This window comes from Epinephelus moara, chromosome 7, assembly GCF_006386435.1.
Source record: "Epinephelus moara isolate mb chromosome 7, YSFRI_EMoa_1.0, whole genome shotgun sequence".
NCBI classification, from domain to species: Eukaryota; Metazoa; Chordata; class Actinopteri; order Perciformes; family Serranidae; genus Epinephelus; species Epinephelus moara.
This window is the reverse complement of record NC_065512.1, coordinates 15,583,955-15,609,401: the sequence shown is the minus strand read 5'-3', so window position 1 is coordinate 15,609,401 and position 25,447 is coordinate 15,583,955. Positions and strand designations below refer to the sequence as shown.

Here is a 25,447-nt window from a genome sequence, read left to right as displayed (position 1 = left end):
TAACCTCTGCCAGCAGTTAGTTTTGGCCCCTGGCTGCTAACAGCTAAGGTTAACTAGCTCTTCTCCTGCCGTCAACATGGATTTTCACATGCAACATTATCAGGGAAACAATAGGGTGAATGCATCAATAGGCAGTTTACTGTTACGTTTTTTGTTGTTTTTGGGACGACAGGGCGCCGTTAGTCTTGAGCTCTGCCTTTTAGCCTGTGCAAAACTGATGTGAAACAAAGGAAAAACACTGGCCACTGCCACTGGTGAATGTAATCTTATTTGCTGATAGATCAATGACAGTCAAAAAGGCAAATACTGATGTTTGGCCAATAAATCGGTGCATCCCTACTTTGTGAAGTTAATGTGACTTTTAAGTGAGATTGAATGTGCATGCAGGATGTGCACAAATCATCCTACCTGTAGTTCTCCCTCCAGAATACTGAGCAGAAACAACAAGTCATCACGGGACAGGTCGTCTCTTGCACGTCTGCCCTCCCACCTCTCTTTCTTGTCTCGCTTGTTTGCCTTTGGAATAGTGATTTTTGGGGGCTGCACAAGGCGAAAGGGAGGTGCTGAGCTGTCTTTCTTTGGATCATCTTGATTCCAGGAAACCATGTTGACGCTTTTGCCGAGTGGGTGCATTGTTTTCCTGGGAAGAAGTGAAGAGTGAGAGATGATTAGAGGTGGCAGCTGAACATGGGGACAAAGAGAAACTCGTGCTTCTGATCCAAAAGGTTGAACAGGGTCAGGCACTGTGTCTGCACAGTACAAATGGTTATTGTGTGGCTTTAATAAGTGACCGGCTGATGCAGATTATATAAGCCTTTGCGGGCTAATCCAAAGTCAGAAGGCTCCTTGTCATCACAGTTAGTGTTACTGAAACAGATAGGCCTGCGCCTGGCATTACTTTGTGTGAGGCTTATGTCATCTCATAGTCTTACTCTTAGCACATTCACAGCAATCACTGTCAGCTTGGCAGACAAAAGGACCAGAGGTTGCCAGAGAGTAGGACCATGATTACTGACCACATGAGAGCGAGATATGTGTGTGTGGCATGTGTGTGTTATTGAAGCAAATCAGTTAAACAGTGTTAGCTTGCCAGCTCTCTCTTACTTGGTGTTCTCATCCCATATTTAGAGACAGAAAGCAAGCAGGTTCATATTAGTGAAAGATGATGTAATCTCTCTGCTCCTCAGCTCTGCTTCTCCAGTCCAAACTCTCACAGTGGCCGGGAACGCCTATTATTCCCTAGTTATTGGTCAGGTTTCTTTAGATAAGTTACTAAAGGCCCTTGTGTTTCCCATCTAGTGGAAATTGCAAAAAAGCAATTAGGTGAGGCATAAAAAAAGAGTAGAGGTGTGTAATTTCACTGCAGTTGTTTTAAGACTGTTATTAAGACCTCCTCTGACCTTTTACTGGTGTTGTTAGAAATTCTGTTACCGAGCAGGAAAGCGTCGTTCTTTTTCTTACACAAGCACACATACACAAAGACAGGCAGCATCTGCTTGTCGTCAACACGGCCTGCGAGCAACCTTGAGTCTCTCTAACCAAGATGCATACTGGTACGTAAGGGACAAACATTGTGCAAGAGAAACACCAAACAGAAAGCAAGCCCTCTAGGTGGTTCAAACTGTAGCTCAATACCGTCCTTCAGAATCCATGTGAGAGTGTTGGCTTACTTAATAGATGGTGTCTTCGTACAAGTATTTTCTCTTGGCCTCCGCATGGAAAGAAAGAGTGACGATCTCAGCCTCCCTCCCTTCCTCTTGATACCCTCTCGGTATCAATCAGGAAGACAGATGAAGCTGTCTTAGCTGTCCCTGCGTTCCTTTAGTCCACTTGTTTTCAGCGACAGGAAAGGATGATGGAAGCTCTTAACACAATTGCTGAGGAGTTTTCATTAGGTCACTTGTAAACTATCAAGACTTGTTGTACTCGTACAGTCAGTACAGGACTGCTCTAATACTGCGTGAACTCAAAATTATTATATCTTGTTTTAATGTGCTGTTCTTTGTCCAGAGGCCCAGATTTAAAGAAAAAAAATGGTTGAGATTTAGCATTAAAGAGGACCTTGATCAGTCAGCTTAAATAGGTTTAGCCCCGGGTTGGTACAGATCAAGATGACAACATGTGGTGGAGCTGATGTGAGGTGGTGATCTTTGGCGTGTATTCTCTATGGTGGCCTGGGGCCTGTTTTCCTTGGATATGAGTGTGTGTGTATATATATATTTCTTTTCTCTGCCCATCTGATGGTGCTGTTAATGTGAGCAGTCAAGCCAAGACACGTGCCTTTGTGTCCTTGCCCTTGGCCTTCAATTGACTAATGGTGATGGTGTCTGAACACCTCACAGTGCTCGCTCTCTCACACGCACAGATGGCATTAGTCAGACTGTGTTCTTCTTTAGTGCACTCACAGCGTCTAGACAAGCACATGCACACACACACTCCCACACGATGCCAGGCATGTGAAAATACCTCTAAACTTAAGTTCTGGCTCAGAGCCAGAGTCTGCCTTAATAATGGTTGCCAGGGTTGCCCCACTGAGGACTGTCCGCTGGCAGGCAGGTTGGCAGCCGCACATGTGGCTGGCCACCTCTGTTTATTTATGTGAACACCACCCAGGGCAGCGTGCCTGCATCCCTCCTGCCTGCCCCTGTCTAACTCAAAAGGGCACCGGCTGCTCTCGGGATAAACCATTAACTCTTCCAAAAAACAATCTCACTTACTGCACTCCATCCCAAACAAAAACTGGTCCACATGCTCACAGGTGGTATATTAACAGTAGAGTGGGGTGAAATGTGGTCATGGGCGAGGACCAATGAATTGTCAAACCATTTCTTTGACATTTTAAAACCAGCTCTGTAGTCAGCAGTGCACCCAAGTTGAGATTCACCAGCTGTACAGTATATGCAACTACCAGCTCAGGAGATACAATGGAAACTGCTTATATGGATCAAAAAGCTTTGGACAAAATCAATTTTATACAAATGCTGTTTAAGTAATTCACTTATAGTAATCAAGTTATCCGCTTACAGTGTTAATTTTGGGTCTTTGTGTACATGACAACATGTAAAAAAATGTTTTTAAACTATGTTTTTTTTTTTTTTTCACTTAAGTACTATTCGGACGGGATTAGTTTTACATAGGGATGGGGACTAATGTCAGTTTAGCACAGGATGTCTGTAATATAAATGTCTGATTTGCACGGGACAAGAAATCTCCGTAATTCTATCAGTGGTAACTCGGTTTGCGCCCTGGCGTCACCTCCCTGTTAAGTTGTGGCATGTGCGTGCTACGTTACTTCCTGTAAGCATTAGCTGAAGGATAAAAATAATTAATGATTAGCCCAATATGAAATATTGCCCATGATCAGGATTGTGTGTACACAACGATTAGCAATATGGATTTATATCAGGCCTACCTAACACAACCAGAAGTCTCGTGGCTCTGAAAAGTGCTTTCTTCTCGACCTCTTTGATTGGTCTCCCACGTAGGGCTATACGGTCATTAGAAGAATGTCCACTATCATGACTGCCAACAACACCGAATCCTTCGTCAAGCGCCTCCATCATCGAAAAAACGCGGAAAAATGGTCGTTAACAGGACGTGACGAAATATTTACATACATTTTTACAGAGGATTGCATTCGCACGGGATTAATATTAGCCGAGGTATTTTCTCCAGACCGTTTTACAGAAGGTAAAAGTTGCCGTAATTTTTACTGACATTCTCCATAATGATTACAGACATGGCGCATTCGGAAGGGATTAAAATCCCTGGTAATAATTACTTTACCCCACGTCTCCACGTTAAACTAATCCCGTCCAAATAGGGCTTTACTTTACTTTACTTTACTTTACTTTACTTTACTTTACATAGTCTTCTCAAAGCTTATGGCTGCTAGTGATGTAGACAGAAAACAAGCTACCCTCGTCAAGTGGATTGATGAAGGCCGTTCACGTAATGTTGCTATGATAAAACAGATGCACCGTATGTTGAAATTATCAAAATTCAATAAATAGTGAAGCTTTCTGTTTCATTACTTCATACAAATGTAATAAACATACAAAATGTGTATAAGAAATAACAAAAAAAATTGGTTACGATAATCATACACTTATAGTGAACAATTTTACTTGGACATACATGCTAACTATAAGCTTCATTTTTTTTAAAATGTATTGCTAAGTTCAGATTGTAATTTATTTATTTTTTCTTTTTTGCATCTTGACTTTTTCATGGCTTTTATTTTTAGTCATTTAATTGTCTATAAAGGCTCCTAAAATGGGACATTTACTCTGATTTACTTTGGCACATCTGACACCAATATGCCTCTTTCTAAACCTAAAATTAAGACTGATGGATGGACTAACATCGCAAAGTTACAGGTATTGGCAATCAGGGTATGGATTCGGGAGGACATCAAGTTCATCAGTGTTACTCTGCTAAACATGCAAAACAGTATGGAGGAAAGGGAAAGACAAGCACCATCATTTTTGTTCCTCCTCCCCTCTGAGAAAACAACCTAACTTGTGGCCCCCAGGTAATTTAAGTTTGAAACCCCACCTCTTGCTATTTATTCCCTTATATCCACTTTATATCCACCTGTCATGGGATTCTGGCTCAGTCTATGCCCTGGAGTCCTCTTTGGCTCCCAGTTTCCAGGGTCAAGTTGGCACAGCGCTCTGTTAATATGCACTCAGTATGGCTGATGTATGCTTTGGCACGAGTGCAGTACTGCAGGCATGGTTGGTAAGAGTGTTGTAACAGAGAAATTATACAGTTAGCAGGCCAGTGAGAGGGAGAGTGGGAGATGTTGAACAGCCTATAAATTTATTTTGTCACCAAGAATGTCGCTGTTGTACTTTATGATTGAGTGTGGTTAGGGTGCACGTATTGCTGAATGCCTCGTACTCTGATGACTTAAGCATAAAGGCGGAGGGCATTAGATGGGCATCGACCACATTAACTGCAACTGTAATCATTCTGTTTAAAGTGTTAGACGGTTTTGTTTTCATGGTCAGGGAATCTACCATAATTCAGAGCAGATAAGAATACTTATTTTCAACCTTTAACATCATTTCCTTTCATTATTTGTGTGTGTTTCGTTTGATGCACCTGACAGAAGGTGTTAAATATTTGACAGCGGCTCCCATTTCCTTTTTATTGTCGTTGATACGTTTTAAGCACCAGATGTGGCGGTGTTCCTGCCGTCTGTGCGGTTTAAAGTGCTCACGGCTTTCACAAGTAAAGAATGTTTGAGTTTTTGGGGTTGGTGTAAAAGATCAAACATTTTCTTATGATATAGATTCCCATGGACTGAACTCTCAGCTGCACTTGGAATCAAATATTTTCCGGCTTACAAGATCTATGACAGAGGAGCAATTAACAGCCGAAAGACGTCAGCTTTCAAGGGATCTCTGAAGTCTAGATTATGGTGGTGTTGATTGTTGAACTACAATAAAATAAGTGAGGTTGAGCCAACCGGTTTTAACAGTATGAGGTAATGCAGTCCTGTGCTGTGATTTTTATATAACTGACCTAAGATTAAAGTATATAAGTTTTAGTTTAGAAACCAGGCAGCTGAAGTTAGACTTGCCATCTTGTAAATATCGCTTTCTTGTCTTCTTTCCAAATTGATGCTTTGGGTTGTTTGTTTTGTATGGTCTGTTGTATGTTTGTGCATAGGTGGTCTCTCCTACATCACAGTGAAGAGGTGCTGTAAATCAAGTGGTAAACATAGCCGTGGAAAGCAAATTAACGACCATTTGGCGGTTAGTGATGTAATGACATATGGTCTACATTGTTTTGTAATGATGTCAGGTTTGTCCTCTAAAAGTTAGCCTGTTTATGTGGAGCAAGACTTCCCTGACAGAAGCTCGTTGAATAATGAAGATGTAAAACTCTACCATGTACTGTTTTGTGTGGGCTGTTGTCTGTGCTTTGGGACAGCTGTGCACTTTTCACATGAACACATTTAACCTCACTCTGATATATCAGATGATAAATTCCTCTTGTATTGCATCAGAGCAAAAGACGACAGCAGTGTTACAGTTATCCTTTATGGTACATGCTTTCAGGGAATTTAGAAGAGCAAGACAGGAATGGATGTAAAGATAAGAATCAGGTCTGTTAGTGAAAAGGAAAGGGAAGAGGAAGGGGAGGCAGAGCTGTAATGTTAAAAGGAAGAGTGGTGTCAAAAGCCTACTTATTTAAGATCAAGTTTGGCAGCCTAAATTAGTTTTGGCTGACAACAGTATCCACATTACATAAGTTGCGACAGGCTGTCAAGGCAAGGTGAGAAAAGGGATTCCTCCTTTGGTTCCTGTCAAAGCTTAAAAGCTTTAGGTTATTTACATAACCTGATGTCTCTGATTAGCACCTCCTGTGCGACACCATCAGGAGCTCCTGTCACAGTCTGGCAGACAAAATTGGCTTGAGTCAAACACATGAATGTCAGTGTCCCAGTATATGTTAGGGGACTATACCACATAAAACAATGAACCAGACCTTTGGTTGAACTGTAGCAGAGATGAGGAGCAGATGAAATGTAGTAACACTCACACATACCCACACACATCAGGTAGATATGCTCACAGTCAAGGTCTCTCCCTACTGTATACTTTATATTCATGTGAAACCATCATGGGGGAATTGAAATGGGGTCTCAGATCTGCACTGTCCTTGAACATTAAACTTGGTTTTAGTTAGGTGGATTTAAGGTGTGCCAGAGCTGCCTGGTTCAAATCAAAACCTACATACTGTTGAACACCTTTTTCTTTAGACTGAATAAATATTTTTCATCTGTTCATCTGATGTTGTACATAATAAAAACATACTACATAAAGTAGATTGTTTTAGAGCAAGAAAAGCACTTAATGTACTGATCCAAATTTCATGACTGAATAAGGTTTGAGTCTGTGTGTGTGACTGTGTGTATAGTGCGCCATGCTTGTCACAAGGGCTCACTTATGCTCAATGTTAGATACTCGTACGGACATTATGGTATGGGATTTTCATGATACGATAACCGTCTTAGAAGAAATTGCGGTGTCCTTTGATGACTTTGCATGTATACACATTTTATGTATGTTCCCGGGAATTTCTGCAGATATCATTATGGATGATGGCGAAAATTGGTATATGTATTTAATTCCTGGATTATGTTTGTAACAGTTATTGGATTTCTGGCTGGCAAATGTTATATTTTCTACATTATTAATATTGGTTTTATTTATTTTATTTTTTTTCTCTTTGTCTTTATGTTTTCGGTTTGTTCTTGTTCTAAGTCCATGTGCATTGTCTTGTAGGGCTGCAATTAATAGTAATGATGGTAATAATATTTATGATAACAATGATAATTGTTAGTCAATATCTGCCCTACCTAACTAAGCTACTTGTATTTGAAGCTCCGGTGCTCTCCTTGTAAGGGTGGAGGGGATCAGGGGAAAGGGAGCAAGGGAAATGAGGGGGGCACAGAAATGTCCGATTTTTTTTCCTGTATTGCACCACATTTGTCACTGCAACTTTCTCGCCTTTATTATAAACAATAAACAATTGATCACAAGAAAAAATGTTATTAAATGTTATTATTACTGTCGGTTACAACGGCCCTTAAACGAATGAAAACAGAAGGGCTTTTTTAATTAAACAAATGTTTATTACTATAATGGAAACTTGAAACCATTTTTATAAAATAAAAGTATGTGTAAAAAGTCACCCTTTTGAAAATAACTAAAATTAAGGTGAGACTCCATTCAGTTGAATCTTTTTCAATACCATAGGCAGTCAAATTTAGACAGTATGACAGTTATTTTATACCATGCTAGGCCTTAAAACTGGTATATCACTGCAGCCCAGATGGACACAGACAGAACCTTACATCTGTACTGTGTTTATACCGGAAACACAGCAGCACCACCTGTAATCATGGGAGCAGTGTGGCGTGAGTATTTCAAGCAAGACACGACCGTAGGATGCAAAAAAGACTTTAAAAATGGCAGAAAGGAATGAATAGATAATATATTGAAAATGATTTTCTGTCCACGTCTCGTATTTAATGGCCTCACAGACAACCGTCATCAGCAATGCTTTCTCTGTTAAAACGTACATTACTATGACCTCCTCCACTGTCGCCATGTTGGGCATGTCATAAACTTTTGACTCTGCCCTCTAGTGCCATCTGTTGCCTTCAAATAGGTTTGTATTTCCCTTGTTTATGAGAAGAGCGCCCTACTCTTGTGATATTCACGACTCGTAAGTGGACATTTTCTGAAAGCTTTTAGTTCCCAAGTTGTGATGTCTTGGCATACGTTTTCAGAAACCGCAGAGGCCATGAATATTAAGTTTTCGGTGCAAAGTAAGTCAATATATTGTCATTTTAGTCATATAGCGTTCTCCATATTTTATAGTATGTCTCCCAACAGCCAGATCTTTTCCCTCTGTCATTGGGCCTGTGCCTTTTCTGCAATACGTGAGCTGCTTGCTAAATTTTTAGCCTCCGTGGCCTCTAGACGGCAACAATAGTGTCTATGTTGCGGTTGCCTTGCAGCAAAATCTAAGTTGATATCTAGTCTCACAGCACGATATCAATACAATATCAATATATTGCCAGGCCCTGCCTCAGGCTGGTGATACTCCCTCCCTGCAGTGTATCACGTCTGAGCTGTGCTTAAATGTCCTAACAGGCCCTAACAAGAGCACTGATAGACAAATAACAGCTGCTTGTAGCCCTCATTTGGCAAGCTTGTAAATCAGACAAGACAGTGTGAATCCTTCATGGACTTGGTCTTATCTTTATTTCAAGTTCACTTAGCCAGTGTGGAAGATGTTAGCATTAACAAGCCCCTGGATAAACATCCCAATAACCAACAGAACAACAAGTAATTGGACACAAAGTCAAAATGTTGAGACAATGGACTCAATGACTTGGACAGCAAAGAGTGGGAAGCAAATGAATTTGTAATCAGACTGGTATCCTCCTCCGCCTCTCTGCTATTCCACTGCAGCCTGCGTGTTCAGTGTGAGCATGCAGCCTAAAGTCACCATTGATTTAACAATAACACATGCTCAAATTGTGGCTTTAGAGAGGAAACTGCTGGCCTCCAAAACCAATAACTGCTACACCCACTCCCCCACCCGCACCACTCCCAAGATGGGTCAATACTACATGTCCTGAGATGAGTTATTGATTGTTTAAACAAGCGCTGAATTGATTCATAGAAAGTATCATATTGTTTTTACACAAGCACACAACAGAAACATCATGCATCTCCATGCTTGTATATAATGGGATGTTTCTGCAGGAGGATAAAAGGCCAAAGTGGTACCTTTTAATCAGACCTAATAGAGTAAACTGTGTTGACGATTAAGAGCTTTTCTGAGGTCATGGCCAACACAGTTTTAAGCAGCTGTGTAGGCACAGTGCCAGTTTATAAAAGTGAGCACATTACCGTTACAGAACTAACCAAATCTGAGTGTCTGGAACTGATGCCATTAATCGCTTCCTGTAACCAGTCGATTGATCCTCTTTACATCCAGTCAGCACCATCGACCATTCATTAAAACCAGTCATCTGTATTGATCACCCATTAAAGATGACCAGGCGGCCCCATTTCCCTGCATCTCCGCCCTCTCTGCAGCCACTGACTTTAATTGATCTATGGTTATCTGAGCTTGTACGTGTCTGAAAGCATGCCATATTCCTCTTCCTGACTCCACCATCTGGAGAGATTGTGGCATGGAGGATATTGGGGGTAAGGCTGAGGGGACATTGGAGATATTGACCTTCTCATAGATCAGCGTCTGCTCCCCTCAGGCAACACTTATTGAAACAGGGCTCTCCACATCTTCTGTCTTTAAAGCTGAATCAGGGGCTTTTCAGTTCGAGGTCAGCAAACTTCCAGGGGGGGAAAAAGGGACAGGAGTACACTGATTGATTTGCAGCCTTCAGTAGTGCAAACAGACACCGCTGTGTCTTCATCAGAGCCAAAATGGACAAAGACATTGATGCAATCAGTGCAGACAGTCCCTTTTTTCCCCTGGGAGCACATTAGACTTAGCTTGGTTTCCTCTCCACTGTATTTTTAACTGCCTTTTAGCCTCTGTCGTCTTTGACTCCATTCATTTACTATCCTTTTATTCTTGGCTAATACATCCATCTGCTGGTTCCTTTCTTTGCTTCCTGTGTTTAAGAATTGGTACAGACCCTGATAGTCATTTACTACAATGCAGTTTCAATGGAGTGGGAGATTCAAATCATTAGTCGACTGAGATTGCATCAAGACGAGCTAATCAGTGTGCTGTGCAGTGTACTTCTAGGGACATTTTGGTCCCCCGATTTTGCTGTGCATGAGCGTTCTTGACTGTCACACTACTCTTTGGTACAGTCCAGACTAGGGATGTTCCTGGCGACTAATTTCATTGTCAACTTAACGAAAATCTTAATTAAGACTAGTCGACGAGTCTAAAAATGGGAAAACACTCCAAAAACAGCCAAAATTTAGCACAATTTGTTAAGTATTTGAGACATTGTACCAAAAATATTGTATGCATTAAGAGCCCTTTGAAGCCTTTAATCACAATCTTCAACAACCATGTCGGATTTTAAATGCCACTTAACTACAAGACACTGCGCCGTGCGGTATTAATGTGAACCCCTGCACATTATCTGACAACAACTCACTTAAAGTTAACAAATAATAACACCTCAAAAAAGATAAATTACTGCTGAATTCATTTTCAAGATGAAAGTACTGCCAAACCGCGACATCTCTCCAAGTTCTCACCGTGCTGTTTTAAAACTCCAGTCTAATCGAGCATTACCCTGCTGTCTGACGGCTCCGTAGCACCCACTAGTGGCGGGCGGCTGCATGACAGTTAAGCAGCCTCGTACATGAATAAAACACTAAAAGGTTTTACAGACAAATATTTCTGGTGCCGACTAACGAGGGGGTGGACGTTTAATTGTTTAGACGACTAATTGCGCACATCCCTAGTCCAGATGTGATGCAGCAGCACAGAGAAGAAACTTTCCACTGTAAGGCTCTGAGATAAGATAAGAGATAGACGATAGAAGATAACATTATCTTCTCTCATCTGCTTGGAAGTGAATTTACAGCTCACGGACACTTAGTACGACAAAGTCTCTGGCTTTTGTTTGATATAATTTCCGATCCGTCCTTAGCACCGTTAGCTTGTTTATTATATAACATGAATGAAGCTGTCACATTGAACATCCTGCTGAGCCTCATTCAAACTTTAAAAAACCCCTGAATCATGGAATATTCTTATGAAACAGGCAAATCTGATTTGACTGTGTTGGATACAGCCCTACTGTGGTCTAAGTTGATTTCAGAATCCTTTTATTCTTTCAAACAACCCATTTTCAAGATTTGATCTAGTCCAACTGCCAAAATCCAATCAGATTACTTCTTAACAACTGGGCCCAAAACTCTAACGCCAGTGGGAGAACTCAGGCCAAACATTGCCCTTCAACAATGTCATCAAAATGTTAAATTAATGAAAATCTTTTGGAAAATGCATCCATCATTCCTCCTATAGAGCATATACCAAGAAGCACCCATCTTCCGTCAGGTACGTTGGGCTGTTGTGACGTTGGACCCCTGTAGTGATGTACAGAGCCACATTAGAGTCACCTTTACTAAGCCAGGTGCGTCTCATTCGAAACCCTTCTTATTGATCAGAGAGGCGCGTCATCCTCCGCTCAGTTTGCTTGTCATTAGAGGTGCACTTTGTGTGTGAGTAATCAGTGATATGTGCCTCTCACCATGCATTTTTTGAGGCCTTAATAAGTTAGGTGCTAATTACAGACAGATTGGATGAGCAGATTGGATGACTTTACATAAATCGCGCCCTCAGGCCCCTGTAAATTTAGAGCTCGCCTAATAAATGTTGTGTTTTGACAGCATTTACGAAGACGGAGGAAACCAAAACTAATTTTCAGTCGATTAGCCCTAACCTCAAATGACATTGTTGTAGCTGCAGTGTTCCCTTACCTTGCATATAGTACAGGAAACTGTCCTTTAACAAAAACAAGTTCACTGTATATAGTCCAATATTGGTCACAGAGAAGTTTTAGAAGATTAGGGGGACAATGACAGCTAGAAGTATTTGTGTGGTTGGTTGCATTGTTAGTTTGACCATCTCTTGCCTTCTTGACACCTTCACAACCTCTGTAATATTACATTGTTGACACATATCTGTGAAAAAAAATATGTGCATTATGTCCACTGCGCCAAGTGAGAAGAAGCACCCAATAGTCAATGATAATCCAGACAGCTCAGTCCCTATATAACACCAGATCAAATACATGCTGAATCAGCAACTCATCACCTACAGAGTATTGGAATGGCTCCTTGACCGACGTGTTAGGTTTCTCTTTGTGCTAATAGTGAGATTAGAAATGTGTTTTAGGCTTAACACCAGTGTGGCTGCCCCGTCAGCAGCTAAAACTCATCTGAGGCTTTCAGTTAACTCCTGAACCCACAGGATTATTGTATTGATGAGTATTTCACAGCTCATTGAGCACAAAACAGCAGTGCCAGCTCAGGCACATAAATTGTGCCTCTAGAGGGTGTAAATCACATTAGATAGGTGAGCTAATTTTGCAAGATTTGCTCTCACGAGCTAGACGTTTTACCTAGCTGCCTTTCTGTAAAATGTTTGCTAATTTGTTAAAGTCTCTTGATCATTATCTTCAGGACAGATAGATCAGTGCCATGCTTTTATAAAGCGCCCAAACTCTTTGGTAAATGCAAGTAACCCAGAGCAAGGTCTTGGCGGTAGACACAAGCACCAGCAGGGAAAAAACACTTACCTGCTGCAGGACAGGTGGATCTGGTTTACATAGGCCTGAACTTTGCTTTAATTAGAACCCATTTATCCACAACATCTTGAAATCCTCCTCACCTCTGTGGTTAGTTCCCTCTGTCCTCTGTTTCCTGATCTGTGGCACCTGTGTATCCTATCCATTAGAGAGAGAGAAAGGGATGACTACTAGCAGAGCGAGAAAGTGGGAAATGATTGCTTTGAACCATCAATAGTGGGAGTGGTCTGTCAGCAGAAGGAGTGTATGGCTGGACAGATGACTGTAACAAATAAGGACAGAGGTCTGGGACTGAGGGATGAAGCGGAGAAGGGGTGTGGTTATTGAATGATAGGAAGAACAGGACCTGCGAAAGAGAATGAGAGGGTAAGACTGGACCAAGATCTCTCATCCGTCCTTCAAATGATCTCTTTTTATAACATCCTTGGCTATGACAGTCCCAAAGAAGAGTTGTAGAGGAAATAAAGAAAGAGTGGTATGATTATAACGACTGGATGAATCAATTGTGAGATGGGAAATTAGAGGATAAGGCGGAAAATCTGCTGTTAGGCATCAATGGGTGGTCTTTTGGGAGTGCTTTTGGCCTGGAGGAGCAACTCTCTGAGGCAAGTCAGAGACATGTTGTATATCACTGTTTTACTGAGCCCTAATAATAGTTTCACATTCACATTTATTTATGTTGAAGTGTTGCTTTGGTACAATGCACGTCAGGAAATGATGTTTCGTGCCGTTATTCTGACTTGGGAGTGTTTAGCCATGGCCTTGTATCAAATCATTTAAACAGCCCGAATTGGCTACGTCTTATGCAGTGGTATGTTTTTGGAGCATTTTGATGAAAATTAAAATCGGATACAAACTATGTATAGCTCTTTTCAAATTAACTGTACCCTTGTAATAACGTAACTATTAGTGTTATTTAATTTTAAAGGGATAGTCTGGATCTTTTTGATGTGGAGTTGTATGAGGTACTTATGCATAGTCAATGTGCTACATGGCAGATGGTGGTCGGCTTCATCAGAGTCTGGAGAAGCGGGCAGGAGTACCGACACGGAAGCCAAGAAATGTATTTTAGCCACGTAACAAAAAAAACAAACAAAAAAAAAAAATCAGTAACAGTTTAAGTGTATGCTATATTTAGAACATTTTCACCACCTTACCTTGACGTCACACTGCCCTTTCCAATGGGGAAGCATTGAATGGATTCAGTTGCCCATCAATGCTCTCGTCAAAGCCACCAGACTCCATTGATAACAACAATCATTTTAACTCTCCAAACGCGGGAGCTGCTGGTCTACCACTGCCTCAATCTGTTATTGTGTGACTTAAGTGAATCCAAACTAACCACTTTAAACGCCTAAATCCCACAATAACACAAGCCAGCAGCTCCTGTGTTCAGCATTTGAAATTACTATATTTCTCAGTGGAGTCTGGCTTTGAAGAGAGCGATGTAACGACTTCAGTTCCCTGGTAATATGTCGGACAGCAATGTAAAGCAGTGACAAAATTCCAAATACAGCGTATACTTAAAATGATATTGATTTTTTTAGGTGACTAAAATATCTTTTGTTGCTGCCCCCATCTAAAGCAGTGCATTGCCTAGCTTTTCTGTTGGTACTTATGCCAGCTTCTCCAAACTGCCAGCAATGATAACTGTGGAACCATTTTGAAAATGGTTTGTTGACACTTCTGGAGTTCTTTTCATGAAGTGGAAGATATTGTTGTGTCATACTTAATATGGTAATATCAGATGTAGAAACAAAGCACCAAAACGATACATGTGGAAAAACTCAGCAACATTGTCTCTTTCCAGAAACAATGATGCAGTTACTCAAGATAATCCACAAACCTTGTTGTGAACAGTTTCATGGAGGAACTATTTTCTTTCTACCGAACTACGCCCCCAACTGTATCACCACAGAGAAGGAAGTGTGCGTGTACTCATTGACGAGAGGCTCATGCTGGTGACAGTGTGAGATGTAGATATGTATGGCGTCCTCCTCGGCCAAGCTGTAGTTGAGCTAGCAGTTGATGCATGCTTCCCTCTGAACGATGATACAGGTGCTCACAACAAGGTCTGTAGATTATCTTGAGTAACTGGGTTATGATTTCTAGGATGATACATTGCTGTTGAGTTTTTCAAATGTATTTTGTTGGCGCTTGAAGCACCACAAGCTGAGTGTCATCTAGTTTTAATATATTCAAGAGAGGGCAAACATCTCTAAGGCTGATACCTCCAACACTCAGCAACTCCCTTCAGAAGAATCTAGACTGATAAATAGCACTATAGGTAAGAGGAATATATGTATTTTGATTTTGTTTAAGGTAAAAAACTGTTGCTCATTGCTCAATCTTGCTGCACTTCTGGACATGCCCCAATCAGTGAGGTCACAGCAGGTGTTTTCTATTAGTGGTTAATGATATATCTGTTTTAGTGCTACTGGCGAGGTTTTGGCAGAGAGTAAAACATGCCTGAAATTTCAATCCATTACAGCCACATGAGCACATTTCTCTGAAATCTCGTTAAGTAATAGACATAAGTAGTCAGACGTAAGTAGTCAGACATCACCCCACTCAAACTCTGACTCTTACTGACACCTGAGACAAATTAGATTCTTGTCTACTTAATGAAGAAAGAGGTGATGAAGAGAATGAGTACTGCAAAGCTGAAGAAGGTATTTTAAAAATCCACATTGAGGAAGTACACTGCAGTGAAACCTACCAATTTATTGCAGAGTTCACTCTGGCAACTGTTTTTAAAGTATTTTGAACAAGCGTGCTTATATGCCAGGGGGTCTGAGCATGACCTCATAGCATAAGACGAGAGGTATGCTCAGAAAAGTGGTAGCAACAGAGAAGCTAAATATAACCACATGCTTGGATTAAGGTCTGCTGCATTATGATTTTCTCTGAGAAAGTTTGTGTTTTTGCTTCTTCTGTTGCGACTGAAATGTGCTGCCTGCAGAACTCTCACACCTGATGAGCAACCAGTGTGAGACATGGTGTGCAAATGCCAAATCTCTGGTTCAGGGGCCAAACTGTGGAAACAGATTCAAACTCCTTAAGCCTGTATCCATGGAGAGTATGTCTAATAACAAAACCTGATTTTGGCTGAGCTGAAATGTGTTGCCTCATCTTAATATTTTCTTTATCTGGCACGACTCTCGGTTGCAAGTCAACACAAAAACCCAGAAGTGTAATGAGGAAATTTCTCTCCGTCTTTCCTTTTTTCCAGATGTGTCGGACGCAGAGGAGGAGACACAACAAGACGAACAACCAACAGAAAAACCAAACCTAAAGACAAAACCAGAGAAGAGGAAAAGTGTAACAGAGAAAACAGCTAAGGCCAAGAAGAAGAAAAAGAATGAACAGGTGATATGTTTTGCACGTCCTGTGTAAAAGCTGTCAATGAGAGGGTTTTTACAGTACACCTAAAAAGAAAGCGGTTTTCTCCCAACCCACTATAGTAAAATTGTGAGGATATTATTCTGTTAGATTGAATAGATACCAGGAAATGTATCAGATTAAAAGCACAAAATCTGCCTGTAATACTAAGATAAACCGTGCTCACACTACAATCGATTAGGCAATTTTCAGTAGAAGCCGGTGACATGAAGCGACACACTTATCACTGCACGACAGGCGTTATGAGCTACAAATCAAAGGTGACCTAGCCTCAACTTTTTTAGCCCTCCAGTGACGTGGTGAATCGTCTACCAATCATATGTTTTTGTTTCTAGCTACTGTGCTATTTAGCTTCATTAGCTGAAGCTATGCTAGCATCTGGGTGTTGCGGTGCACACTGGGATGCAATGGGGCAGCGAAATGTGATATTAAGATGGGGCTCAAACATTGATTAAAAGGATAGATATATTTTTGACCAAATACAAACTTTAGATGACATTCAGTCGAGGTGCTTTGTTGCAAGTAGCAGACACACACAAGCCCGTCACGGCAACTCAGTGATAATGTAGCTGGCCTGAGCTGGACATGCTGTAGTTTTTGTCTCTTATAGTGTGAGCACAGCATTAATTGATAAATTGATCGACAGATTAAAAATAAATTGGCAATGATAAACAATTAATTGTTTGAGTAGAGGTGTCAGCAGAGGGGTTAGCTGGACACCAATGCAACTGGGCTGGAGAGCCACGAAAAAGGTTCACAGGCTGAGATCAATACAAACAAAAGTACATTTATTTAGGGCATCCGTGCACAAAAGAAAGGTGTACTTCACACTTTCATCACCTTTCTTTTTGTGCACAGATGTCCTAAATAAATGTTTGATTTTTTGTGGTCGTCCAGCCCAGTTTCATTGGTGTGCAGGTATCTCCTCTGCCGTCCTTTCTTGGTTGTCCATCGTACAGACACACCCAAGATAAACTTTTTTGTAGCCCTAAGTAGGCGCAGTTTCACAGCAGCCCTAAGACTTTGAGTAGTAGTGTCAAATAATCTCTGGTTACAGCCTCTCCATTGTAGGGATGCAACAGCATGATTACTGCATTATTACATTATTGTTAACACACACACACACACACACTGAAATCCTTTCATACTGAAAACCACAAATAAAATTAGCAGCACATTATTTTTGCCTGAACACAGTACCTTATGTTAACATATAAAAACCATATCAAATATGCCTTAATATTGAGGACCACCAGTGGCCATGCATCTGGGGGACTTTTGCAAACTTTGGTTGCTGCTGGACAAAATGTACTGTGAGTTTTTCAAAGCTTGGTAATCAAACACTGTTTTAATGATAAGTAAAATTTATAGCAGTGATACTAACCATCAGGAATTTTACCACGGCTTATTGTGAAACTGGTCACTCCGCTCCATTGTGAGGATTTGCTGCTTTTTTTGTTGTTGTTGTTTATATCATCCTTGTACTGTAGAGAATATATTTGACCTTCGGAGTGTTAGTTGGACAGAACATTTGTAGACGTCACCTTGTGGATTGGGAAAGTTGGAAACATTAAATAGACCAAACTAGTAATCGAGAACTAATTAATTAATAATAATCATTATAAACAATGAATGAATGAACTCTACTTTTTACTTCTGAGGATTAATCAGGTTTAATTCATAATTTAAAATGCATACAAAACACTGTATATGCTTTGCTTGAATCGTGTGTTCTGTGTAGTTGAGTTTTATTGTCTCATCACATTGGATTTTTTTCATTTTACAGCTTATTTTTTGCGCTATTATTCCCTTATCATTATATTTATTATTATCAGTGTGTACGTCTCATTTTTGCAGTAATATCTTCATTTTCTCATCATTATCATTATTTGTACATCTTATTTTTGCATTTGTGTCACCTATTCTATATGCATCTACAAATCAACCCCCAGTGACAAATGAAGTGTTGAAAGTGTTGAACTGTTTCCACAGAAAGAGTGTGTTATTCCTCAGAAGACAGACACTGATGAGGGAAAGTCACCGAAACCCAAAAGAAAGAGAAAGGTGAGTGTGGCGACATCTGCTGTTGCAACATGGAACAACAGTCTTTAGGCTTTGAATACTACTGTACATAACTATATGCTGTTTACCAGAAGAAGAAGACAATCACAGATGTCTTGTCCTCCTCGGAGCCAAAACCAGGCTGTCCAGCAGACCTGCAGAACGTGGTGACGCAGTACTTCTCAGACAAGCGCTCTGTGATCGAGCAGGAGGAGCTGAAATTGCTGGGTGAGTTGGGGGCAAGTCCCCTTTGACTTGGGAGTCAAATATCTGCTGATCTATTGATTCACTAAGGTCACCGTCTGCCTTCCTTCATATTTCAGACTCCTGCTTCCTGTCCAGTAATGACTTGACACACACACTCTCATCATATCTGAAACAGGGTGAGTGGTTCCCTAAAACTAAAACCTTCTATTGTCCGTTTACTTTGAACACACGTCTAACTTTTATTTCCTCTTTTTGCTGTTAGTTTGTCCCAAGTGGTCAAAGATTCAAAAGCAGCACACACAACAGAGTTCTGTGGTTCTGCTCATCGTCTGCAGCTCTGCTCTGCGAACCATCGAGCTCATCAAGTGAGTGACTCATCAGAGGTGTTAACTGGATTTCTTCTCTTACAACTTTTTAATTATATTTACCTGATTTGTTTTGTTGTTCCCAGGCAGCTGACAGCATTCAAAGGTGAAGCCAAAGTACTGAAACTTTTTGCAAAACACATCAAGGTAATAGATGATGTCACGAGGATGCATGTGGTTTAAGAGATTTCAGTCGGAACAATATTAACAGTTCTCTTTTTGCTTGTCTTTTCTCCGTACAGGTAGAGGAGCAGGTGAAGCTGCTGCAAAAAGGCGTCACCCACATCGGAGTGGGGACACCTGGCAGGATCAGTGCTCTTATTGAGAAAGGCAAGTGTGGAGTGTGGACACGATCATTCTCCACTTCAGTTTCTGAGGTCTTATAAAGCTGTGTTAAATCTTATTCTTATCCAGAGGGTTTGAGCTTGCAGGCGTTGAAATACCTGGTTCTGGACTGGAACTGGAGGGACCAGAAGCTCCGCAGGATGGTGGACGTTCCTGAGGTGAGCTACTGCCCCCTGCTGGGCTGATAGGATAGCTTGTTTTGGCTTACAACAGTGCACATAAGTGTATAAAGTAATGGGTTTTTTCTTATTGTTACTTCAAATGGATGTTTTGCCCTCACTGTGCAAAGTTTTGTTTTAATATTCAGCTGCTGAAAGGGGGAAATTTTTTTAGGGTGGCAGGGGTGGAAGAAGAAGTACTCCGACCTTTTACTTTAAAACTGGACACTATTTTCCCATGTTTTTGTGTCTAAGTGAATATTGGACAACTATTTTCCGTATTATATTTAATTTTAATCTAGAAAAATACATATACAAACAGACTAACAAACATACTCGAAACAAACTAACAAAAAGAAAAAAGATTGACTAAATATAGTAAACAAGCATAGTAATGGTGTTTGATATCACTTCAAACCTGATTTCTTTTTAGTTTAGACAGTATGATTTAAATTTTGTTTCATATTTATTCTCAATATTACACCCAAGATCTTCTGTGTTATCAGTGTTTTGGTTCATTTTTCAGAAAGAGAAAAATAAGTCAGATAAATTCTCAGTTGTCAGTTTCAAGTGCCTTCATTATTTCAATTGGTAATTGTAAAGAAACATGTTATTTGGCCCCAGATACTCTTACATTTATCATACAAACTCAGTTTATCGTATCAAAGTCTCTCAAGGTGAATCCTCAAGACTAGTTCCCTAAGCCATGTAGAGAAACAACAAGCACTGGTGACATTTTCACAAGAATAATCCTCCTGTACAATATGTGGCAGAGCAGGAGAAGCTTTCCAACAACCTAACAGGGAAATTAATGGGTCAAGTTCAATTTGAATGTTGTAAATATTACAGCACCAATAGAAGATTTCCTGCCATAAAGGAACAATCTTAGGACAAAACCAGAAAGTGTGACATAGAGTACCTTTTGCAAAGCTACATCTCTCAGTCAGCAGATATGTTAGGATACATTTTGTTAATCATTTCTTTGAAATAATGTAATCTATGCATGACCTTGAACTGAATCAATTATTATTTATCATTTATAATAATTTAAACTACTTTTTAAACTGGTCCAGTATTGAGGGGAGAGCACTGCACCTGTCAGCGGTGAAACACGACACATGTCACCACTCAGGGCATGTTCACACAGTTAATGTACATCCACTAAAAGTGCTTGTTTTTGCCACTGACAGGCTCAGAATGTTATTATTAGTTTCTAAAACATTATGTAAAGGATCCCTAAAGTGACAGACCTTTTTTGAGGAGCAAGACCCTTCTTATTTGAGCAGAAAAAGCCCTGAAATTGCCAAACCCACGGTTTTGCAAAAAGTATTTCAGGTGGACATTCCAGTCAAACTAGAGACCCTATATTTGGGCATCTTTCCATTGGACAATGTTACCTCTCATGAGAGATACATGTGCTGCTAGCAGGAAGGCCATTACCAGAAAGTGGCTAAAGCCGGCAATACCAACAGTGGATGATTGGACTGACTTTATATATGACGTCTTTAGGATGGAAAGGATTACCTTATTTATCAGACTGCAACAGGACAGGTTTTAACAAGTTGGTTTGCATTAAACCTGTTCGTTCTTTAAGGTGCATTTCTGTCCGTTTGAGTTTTTTTATCCTATTTTTAATTAATTTTTTATCCTTGTAAAGTGAATAGAGTAACATAGGACAAACCCCAATATTCTGGTTCATATATGAAGTTCAGTTTCGTCTTCGTTTTTCTATGGTCATACCTGTATTTACATTTACTTCATCTGTCTATTTTGGCATTTGTGTTACACACTATAACACACTTATATGTGACTTTCTGCTATAACTGTGTCCTACAGAAGGCCTGGAGAGATGGGGCCATAAACCCTTTGAGTATGATGAAGCTGTCTGACTGGACCCTGAATTAACTAAATAAAAGGAGAATTAAAAAATAAAATAAAAAGAAATTGCCATAGGTATAGAGCCAGCATATTTTAACATCTAACTGGGTAAATTAAAGGTTTATTTCAACCAAACCACAGTTGGTGATTGTTGAAACAGATGAAAGATGAAAAAAGACAGCTTTTGTGAGTTTTATTTTATTTCTGTCCACTTTGAATGAAGTGTGTTTTATTGTGTTTAAATTACTTATTTAAACAGAGTCTGGTGAGTTTGGTAGTAGCAATTTTGGGACTGCTTCCAGTTCAATTCAATTCAATTTTATTTATAAAGCCCAATATCACAAATCACAGTTTGCCTCAGAGGGCTTTACAGCATATGACATCCCTCTGTTCTTAGGACCCTCACAGCGGATAAGGAAAAACTCCCCAAAAAAACCTTTAATGGGGGGAAAAATGGTAGAAACCTCAGGAAGAGCAACTGAGGAAGGATCCCTTTTCCAGGACGGACAGACGTGCAATAGATGTCGTACAGAACAGATAAACATAATAAATTAACAGTAATCCGTATGACACAATGAGAGAGAGAGAGAGAGAGAGAGAGAGAGAGAGATACGGTAATGACAGTAGCTTACAACAACATTAATGAAAGTAATAATATTATAATTATAATTCTGGCTATTTTGGTACAATATGTTGAAAGTATATATTAATATCTGATAGTATACATATGTGACAATAATATGTATTTAATAACAGTAGAAGAAACAAAACAAAAAGGTCGGCCTCTGTAGGGATCTTTTCTATAATGTTGTCAGACACTCATGATAACAATCTGAGCCTGTCAGTGGCAAAAACAAGCACTTTTAGTGGACATAAATTGATGGTGTGCTATTACCCATTAGCTGCAGCCTGTTTTGCTGCAGCTGGCTGCAGTGCACTTGCTCAATACTGGACTAATGTCAAAAAGTGTTAGACATTTAGACACAAAAACATGCGTCCATGTTAAAAGAAAAAATCAAGTTACCCTTTAAGTAAAAGCAGAAATACCATGGTCTAAAAATACACCTTAAGAGTAAAAGTCCTGTGTTAAAAATGCAGTTTAAGTCAGAGGAATTATCAGCAAAAGGCACTTTGAGTAAAGTAAAAGTACATCTTATGCATAATGGTTCCTTTTGAAGTGCTATAGAATATTATATTATTCTGTTTAATCACTAGCAGGAGTATTTTGATGTTCTGCCTCATTGTAGTAATGTTGTGTTTTTATGTAAAAAGTAATTAGTGACTGTGTCAAATAAAAGTAGTGGAGTCAAAGTATAAAGTAGCATAAAATGGAAATACAAATACTTGTGTCCTACATGAGTAAATGTAAGTTACATTCCTCCACTGCTGGGGTGGCTCTTTTTCCTAGTGACTAAATTTTTGTGTTGTACGTCATATGTTTGTGTCTATTTCAGGTCAAACTGGACTTCATGAAGCTGCTGGAGAGTGGTATCCTGAACGCTTGCAAAGACGACAAAGTCAAAATTGGACTATTTTAACTGCACATTGTAAAGACGCCTTGATGTTTAAAGCTACATACTGATGTTCCTCGCCGCACGCCGAGGGGCCTCATCCTGTTTGTTTTCCCTTTTGTGTCAGTGTGAAATCTGCGCTGTGCTTTTACTATTTTCAGAGGCTGTGTCAAATGTGCGGTGTTGTTTATTCACTGTTGTTGTCCAATGCGACGTCCCAGTGTGATGGATTGAATAAACGCACTCAGAATGAAACTCGCATCCTTTTGTTTGTGTAGTCTGACCTTGGGAAGTCTCTCCTACTGAGTGTGTGAGGTCATGAGTTTACTTGCCCACTAGGAAGTCCCATTTATCATAACATCCTTTTGATAAAGTGTTTTAAAGCAGCACGGAGGGGGACCAGAACCAACAGATTATCTCCCACAGCAAATAAAATAAAGATATAAACTACATGTCTGTCATTTTGAAGTGAGTAAACAGGAACCTGTGTTTGTCTTGTAAAAGGCAGCACAAACCACAATCGCAAAGAAACATGGAAGTAACAGAAAACAGAAAGAGGTAGTTAAGTAAAGGCTTGTGGTTAATTAGTAACAGGCCACAACGGTCTCCCACACCCTGCAAGGCCTGCTGGGAAAATCTCTTGGCAGGCGGAGTTGTGTGTGTGTGTGTGTGTGTGTGTGTGTGTGTGTGTGTGTGTGTGTGTGTGAAGCAAGATACCGCTGAAATAAAGAACAGGAAGAGGAGATAGAACAGCGCTTTCTCTGACACACTTTTTGGACCTCTCGCTGTTTTCGAGTTCCTGTTCTGTCCGTAAGCGAAAGTCCCTCTCATGGGCAAAGTGAAGGGCAAGTCTGGGACCTTGGCTCGGAGGCCAGACAACTCGGCTTTCAAGCAGCAGAGGCTACCTGCCTGGTCTCCGATGCTCACGGCTAACACTGTGCTGCCTTTCTTCTACCTAATGTCTTTGATATGCATGCTGCTGGGAGTATGGCTGCTTCTTACAGTGCAGAGCACACAGGAAATAAAGGTGAGTGTGGGTGTTTCTGAAATTTTCACTTGCTTATGTAGCAGGATTTTATCATGTGGAAATACTGCAGTAAAATACACAAAGTATATATGTGTATGTGTTTGTGTGAGAGGGACAGAGAGAGGAAGAGACCGAATGCCCCTGTGTGCAATAAAACAGGGAGTGACAAAGAGAGGAAAGATCCAAGGTTATGTTTGAGTTTGGTAAACAGGAACAGTTTAGTTGCAATTTATTCTACTCTTTAATTATCTCTCTCCTGTCTTTTTCAGCTGGACTACACTGAGGCCGGGACGTGTAATATATGTTTTGAGAAGCGTGAAAATGTGAACTATGCAGCACAGCCCTGCAGCTGCACGGTGGTGTTCAATATTGACAAAGCATTCAAGGTAACGGTCTCTTAACGTTTTACAACATAGTGTGATGAAACATCTTGGTCACCTACAAGCCTTTTCTATAAGTCTAAATGCATGTATGGTTGAAATGGGTCCTTGATTTAAGATACTTTAAATAATATATTCCAAGGTCAAGTATTAACTTTCTCACTCAGTGTTCAACATGTCCCTTTTCCACTGCTTTCATTTCTTGTCCTTGCTGTAAAGCTTAAAATCAGAATTAAAGTCTGAGCATTTTAACACCTCTGCTGATGATAATGCATCCTGCTACTGTTTCAGGGAGACGTCTTTTTCTACTATGGCCTCCGAAACTTCCATCAGAACCTCCGCAGATACATGGACTCCAGAGATGATGGACAGACAGTTGGCAGGAAGAAAAACTTAAAGGTAGTTACACTTTTTTTCCCCTTCATTTATCAAAGATGCATTGTTTGGACTCTTTATTCACTTTTAGTATTTTATGTATTTTATGATAGCTTGTTTTTAAAATTACAAGGGTACACTCCTTTGTTTGCCTTTTGATACAGTTGAGGACTAAAAAGCTTTTTAAAGTAGCAATACAACAGTGTAAAAATACAAGAAAATCCTGCATTCAAAATCTTCAAGGAAGACCTCACCACCAAAGTGACTCTTTGTGTATCAGTTACTCAGACTGTTATCTTAAATTAATTTTCTCACTTGTCTCCACAGTAAACAGGCACCACATTTAACAACAACAAAACTATGTAAAACCATCAGTTTACAAACTAATGCAACTAGTGCAGTATGACCCAAGTGTAGAAGCTAGTCTATTACTTAGCCACTGAGATGTTTAAACCCGGAGTGACCTGGGGCCTGTATCACGAAGCGAGATCAACCTTTCCTGGGTTACCCAGACCTATCCTGGGTTGACTAACCCTAACAATGGCAATCAGGATAATCGGTATCACGACGCTGGATATCAACTCGGTAACTCAACCCAGGGTTGCTTTATCAAGAGCTGTGAACGCGCACGCAGCGGACCAATCACAATCATGAGAGAAGCGCAGCGTCACTGAGCGTCCTCATAGAGCACCATATGTGAGGGGAAAAAAAGTATTTCTCGTGAGGATCAGAGATTAATTCTACTAAAACATGAGGAGGAGAAAAGGCAACATTACAGAAAAGGCCAACACCGTGGCAGCTGCAGGAGGAGGAAACATGCGTGGCAACGCATGATGGGATGAATAATGTTTAGTTTTAGTTTAGATTAGTTTATTTGCACATAATGTTAAAAACAGACAG

At 40.2% G+C, this 25,447-nt stretch overlaps 3 protein-coding genes across 6 annotated transcripts in view; 2 read left to right on the top strand and 1 right to left on the bottom strand.

The window, feature by feature from the left end:
- Positions 1-23,020, top strand: part of cmss1 (cms1 ribosomal small subunit homolog) — a 46,450-nt gene extending 23,430 nt beyond the window's left edge. Inside the window, exons 2-10 of one of the 2 annotated variants that reach the window (XM_050048594.1) lie at positions 16,071-16,207; positions 18,233-18,304; positions 18,397-18,529; positions 18,625-18,684; positions 18,771-18,873; positions 18,960-19,020; positions 19,116-19,203; positions 19,288-19,376; positions 22,709-23,020. In XM_050048594.1, coding sequence (XP_049904551.1) covers positions 16,071-16,207; positions 18,233-18,304; positions 18,397-18,529; positions 18,625-18,684; positions 18,771-18,873; positions 18,960-19,020; positions 19,116-19,203; positions 19,288-19,376; positions 22,709-22,792 — 827 coding nt within the window. In that variant the 3' untranslated portion in view covers positions 22,793-23,020. Of the gene's footprint in view, positions 1-16,070; positions 16,208-18,232; positions 18,305-18,393; positions 18,530-18,624; positions 18,685-18,770; positions 18,874-18,959; positions 19,021-19,115; positions 19,204-19,287; positions 19,377-22,708 lie in introns of both variants that reach the window. The other variant, XM_050048593.1, reaches the window with a different exon arrangement.
- LOC126392875 (filamin A-interacting protein 1-like) overlaps positions 1-25,447 on the bottom strand; it is a 52,301-nt gene that overhangs the window by 21,675 nt on the left and 5,179 nt on the right. The window contains exons 1-2 of one of the 3 annotated variants that reach the window (XM_050048576.1): positions 12,922-13,042; positions 409-640 (exon numbers count right to left, since the gene is read on the bottom strand). In XM_050048576.1, the coding sequence (XP_049904533.1) occupies positions 409-633 (225 nt within the window). In that variant the 5' untranslated portion in view covers positions 634-640; positions 12,922-13,042. Of the gene's footprint in view, positions 1-408; positions 641-12,829; positions 13,043-25,447 lie in introns of those variants that run through there. The other 2 variants (XM_050048577.1, XM_050048575.1) reach the window with 2 other exon arrangements.
- Positions 23,445-25,447, top strand: part of tmem30c (transmembrane protein 30C) — an 8,889-nt gene continuing 6,886 nt past the window's right edge. The window contains exons 1-3 of the mRNA XM_050048589.1: positions 23,445-23,792; positions 24,062-24,178; positions 24,464-24,571. Of these exons, the coding sequence (XP_049904546.1) occupies positions 23,595-23,792; positions 24,062-24,178; positions 24,464-24,571 (423 nt within the window). The 5' untranslated portion in view covers positions 23,445-23,594. The remainder of the gene's footprint in view (positions 23,793-24,061; positions 24,179-24,463; positions 24,572-25,447) is intronic.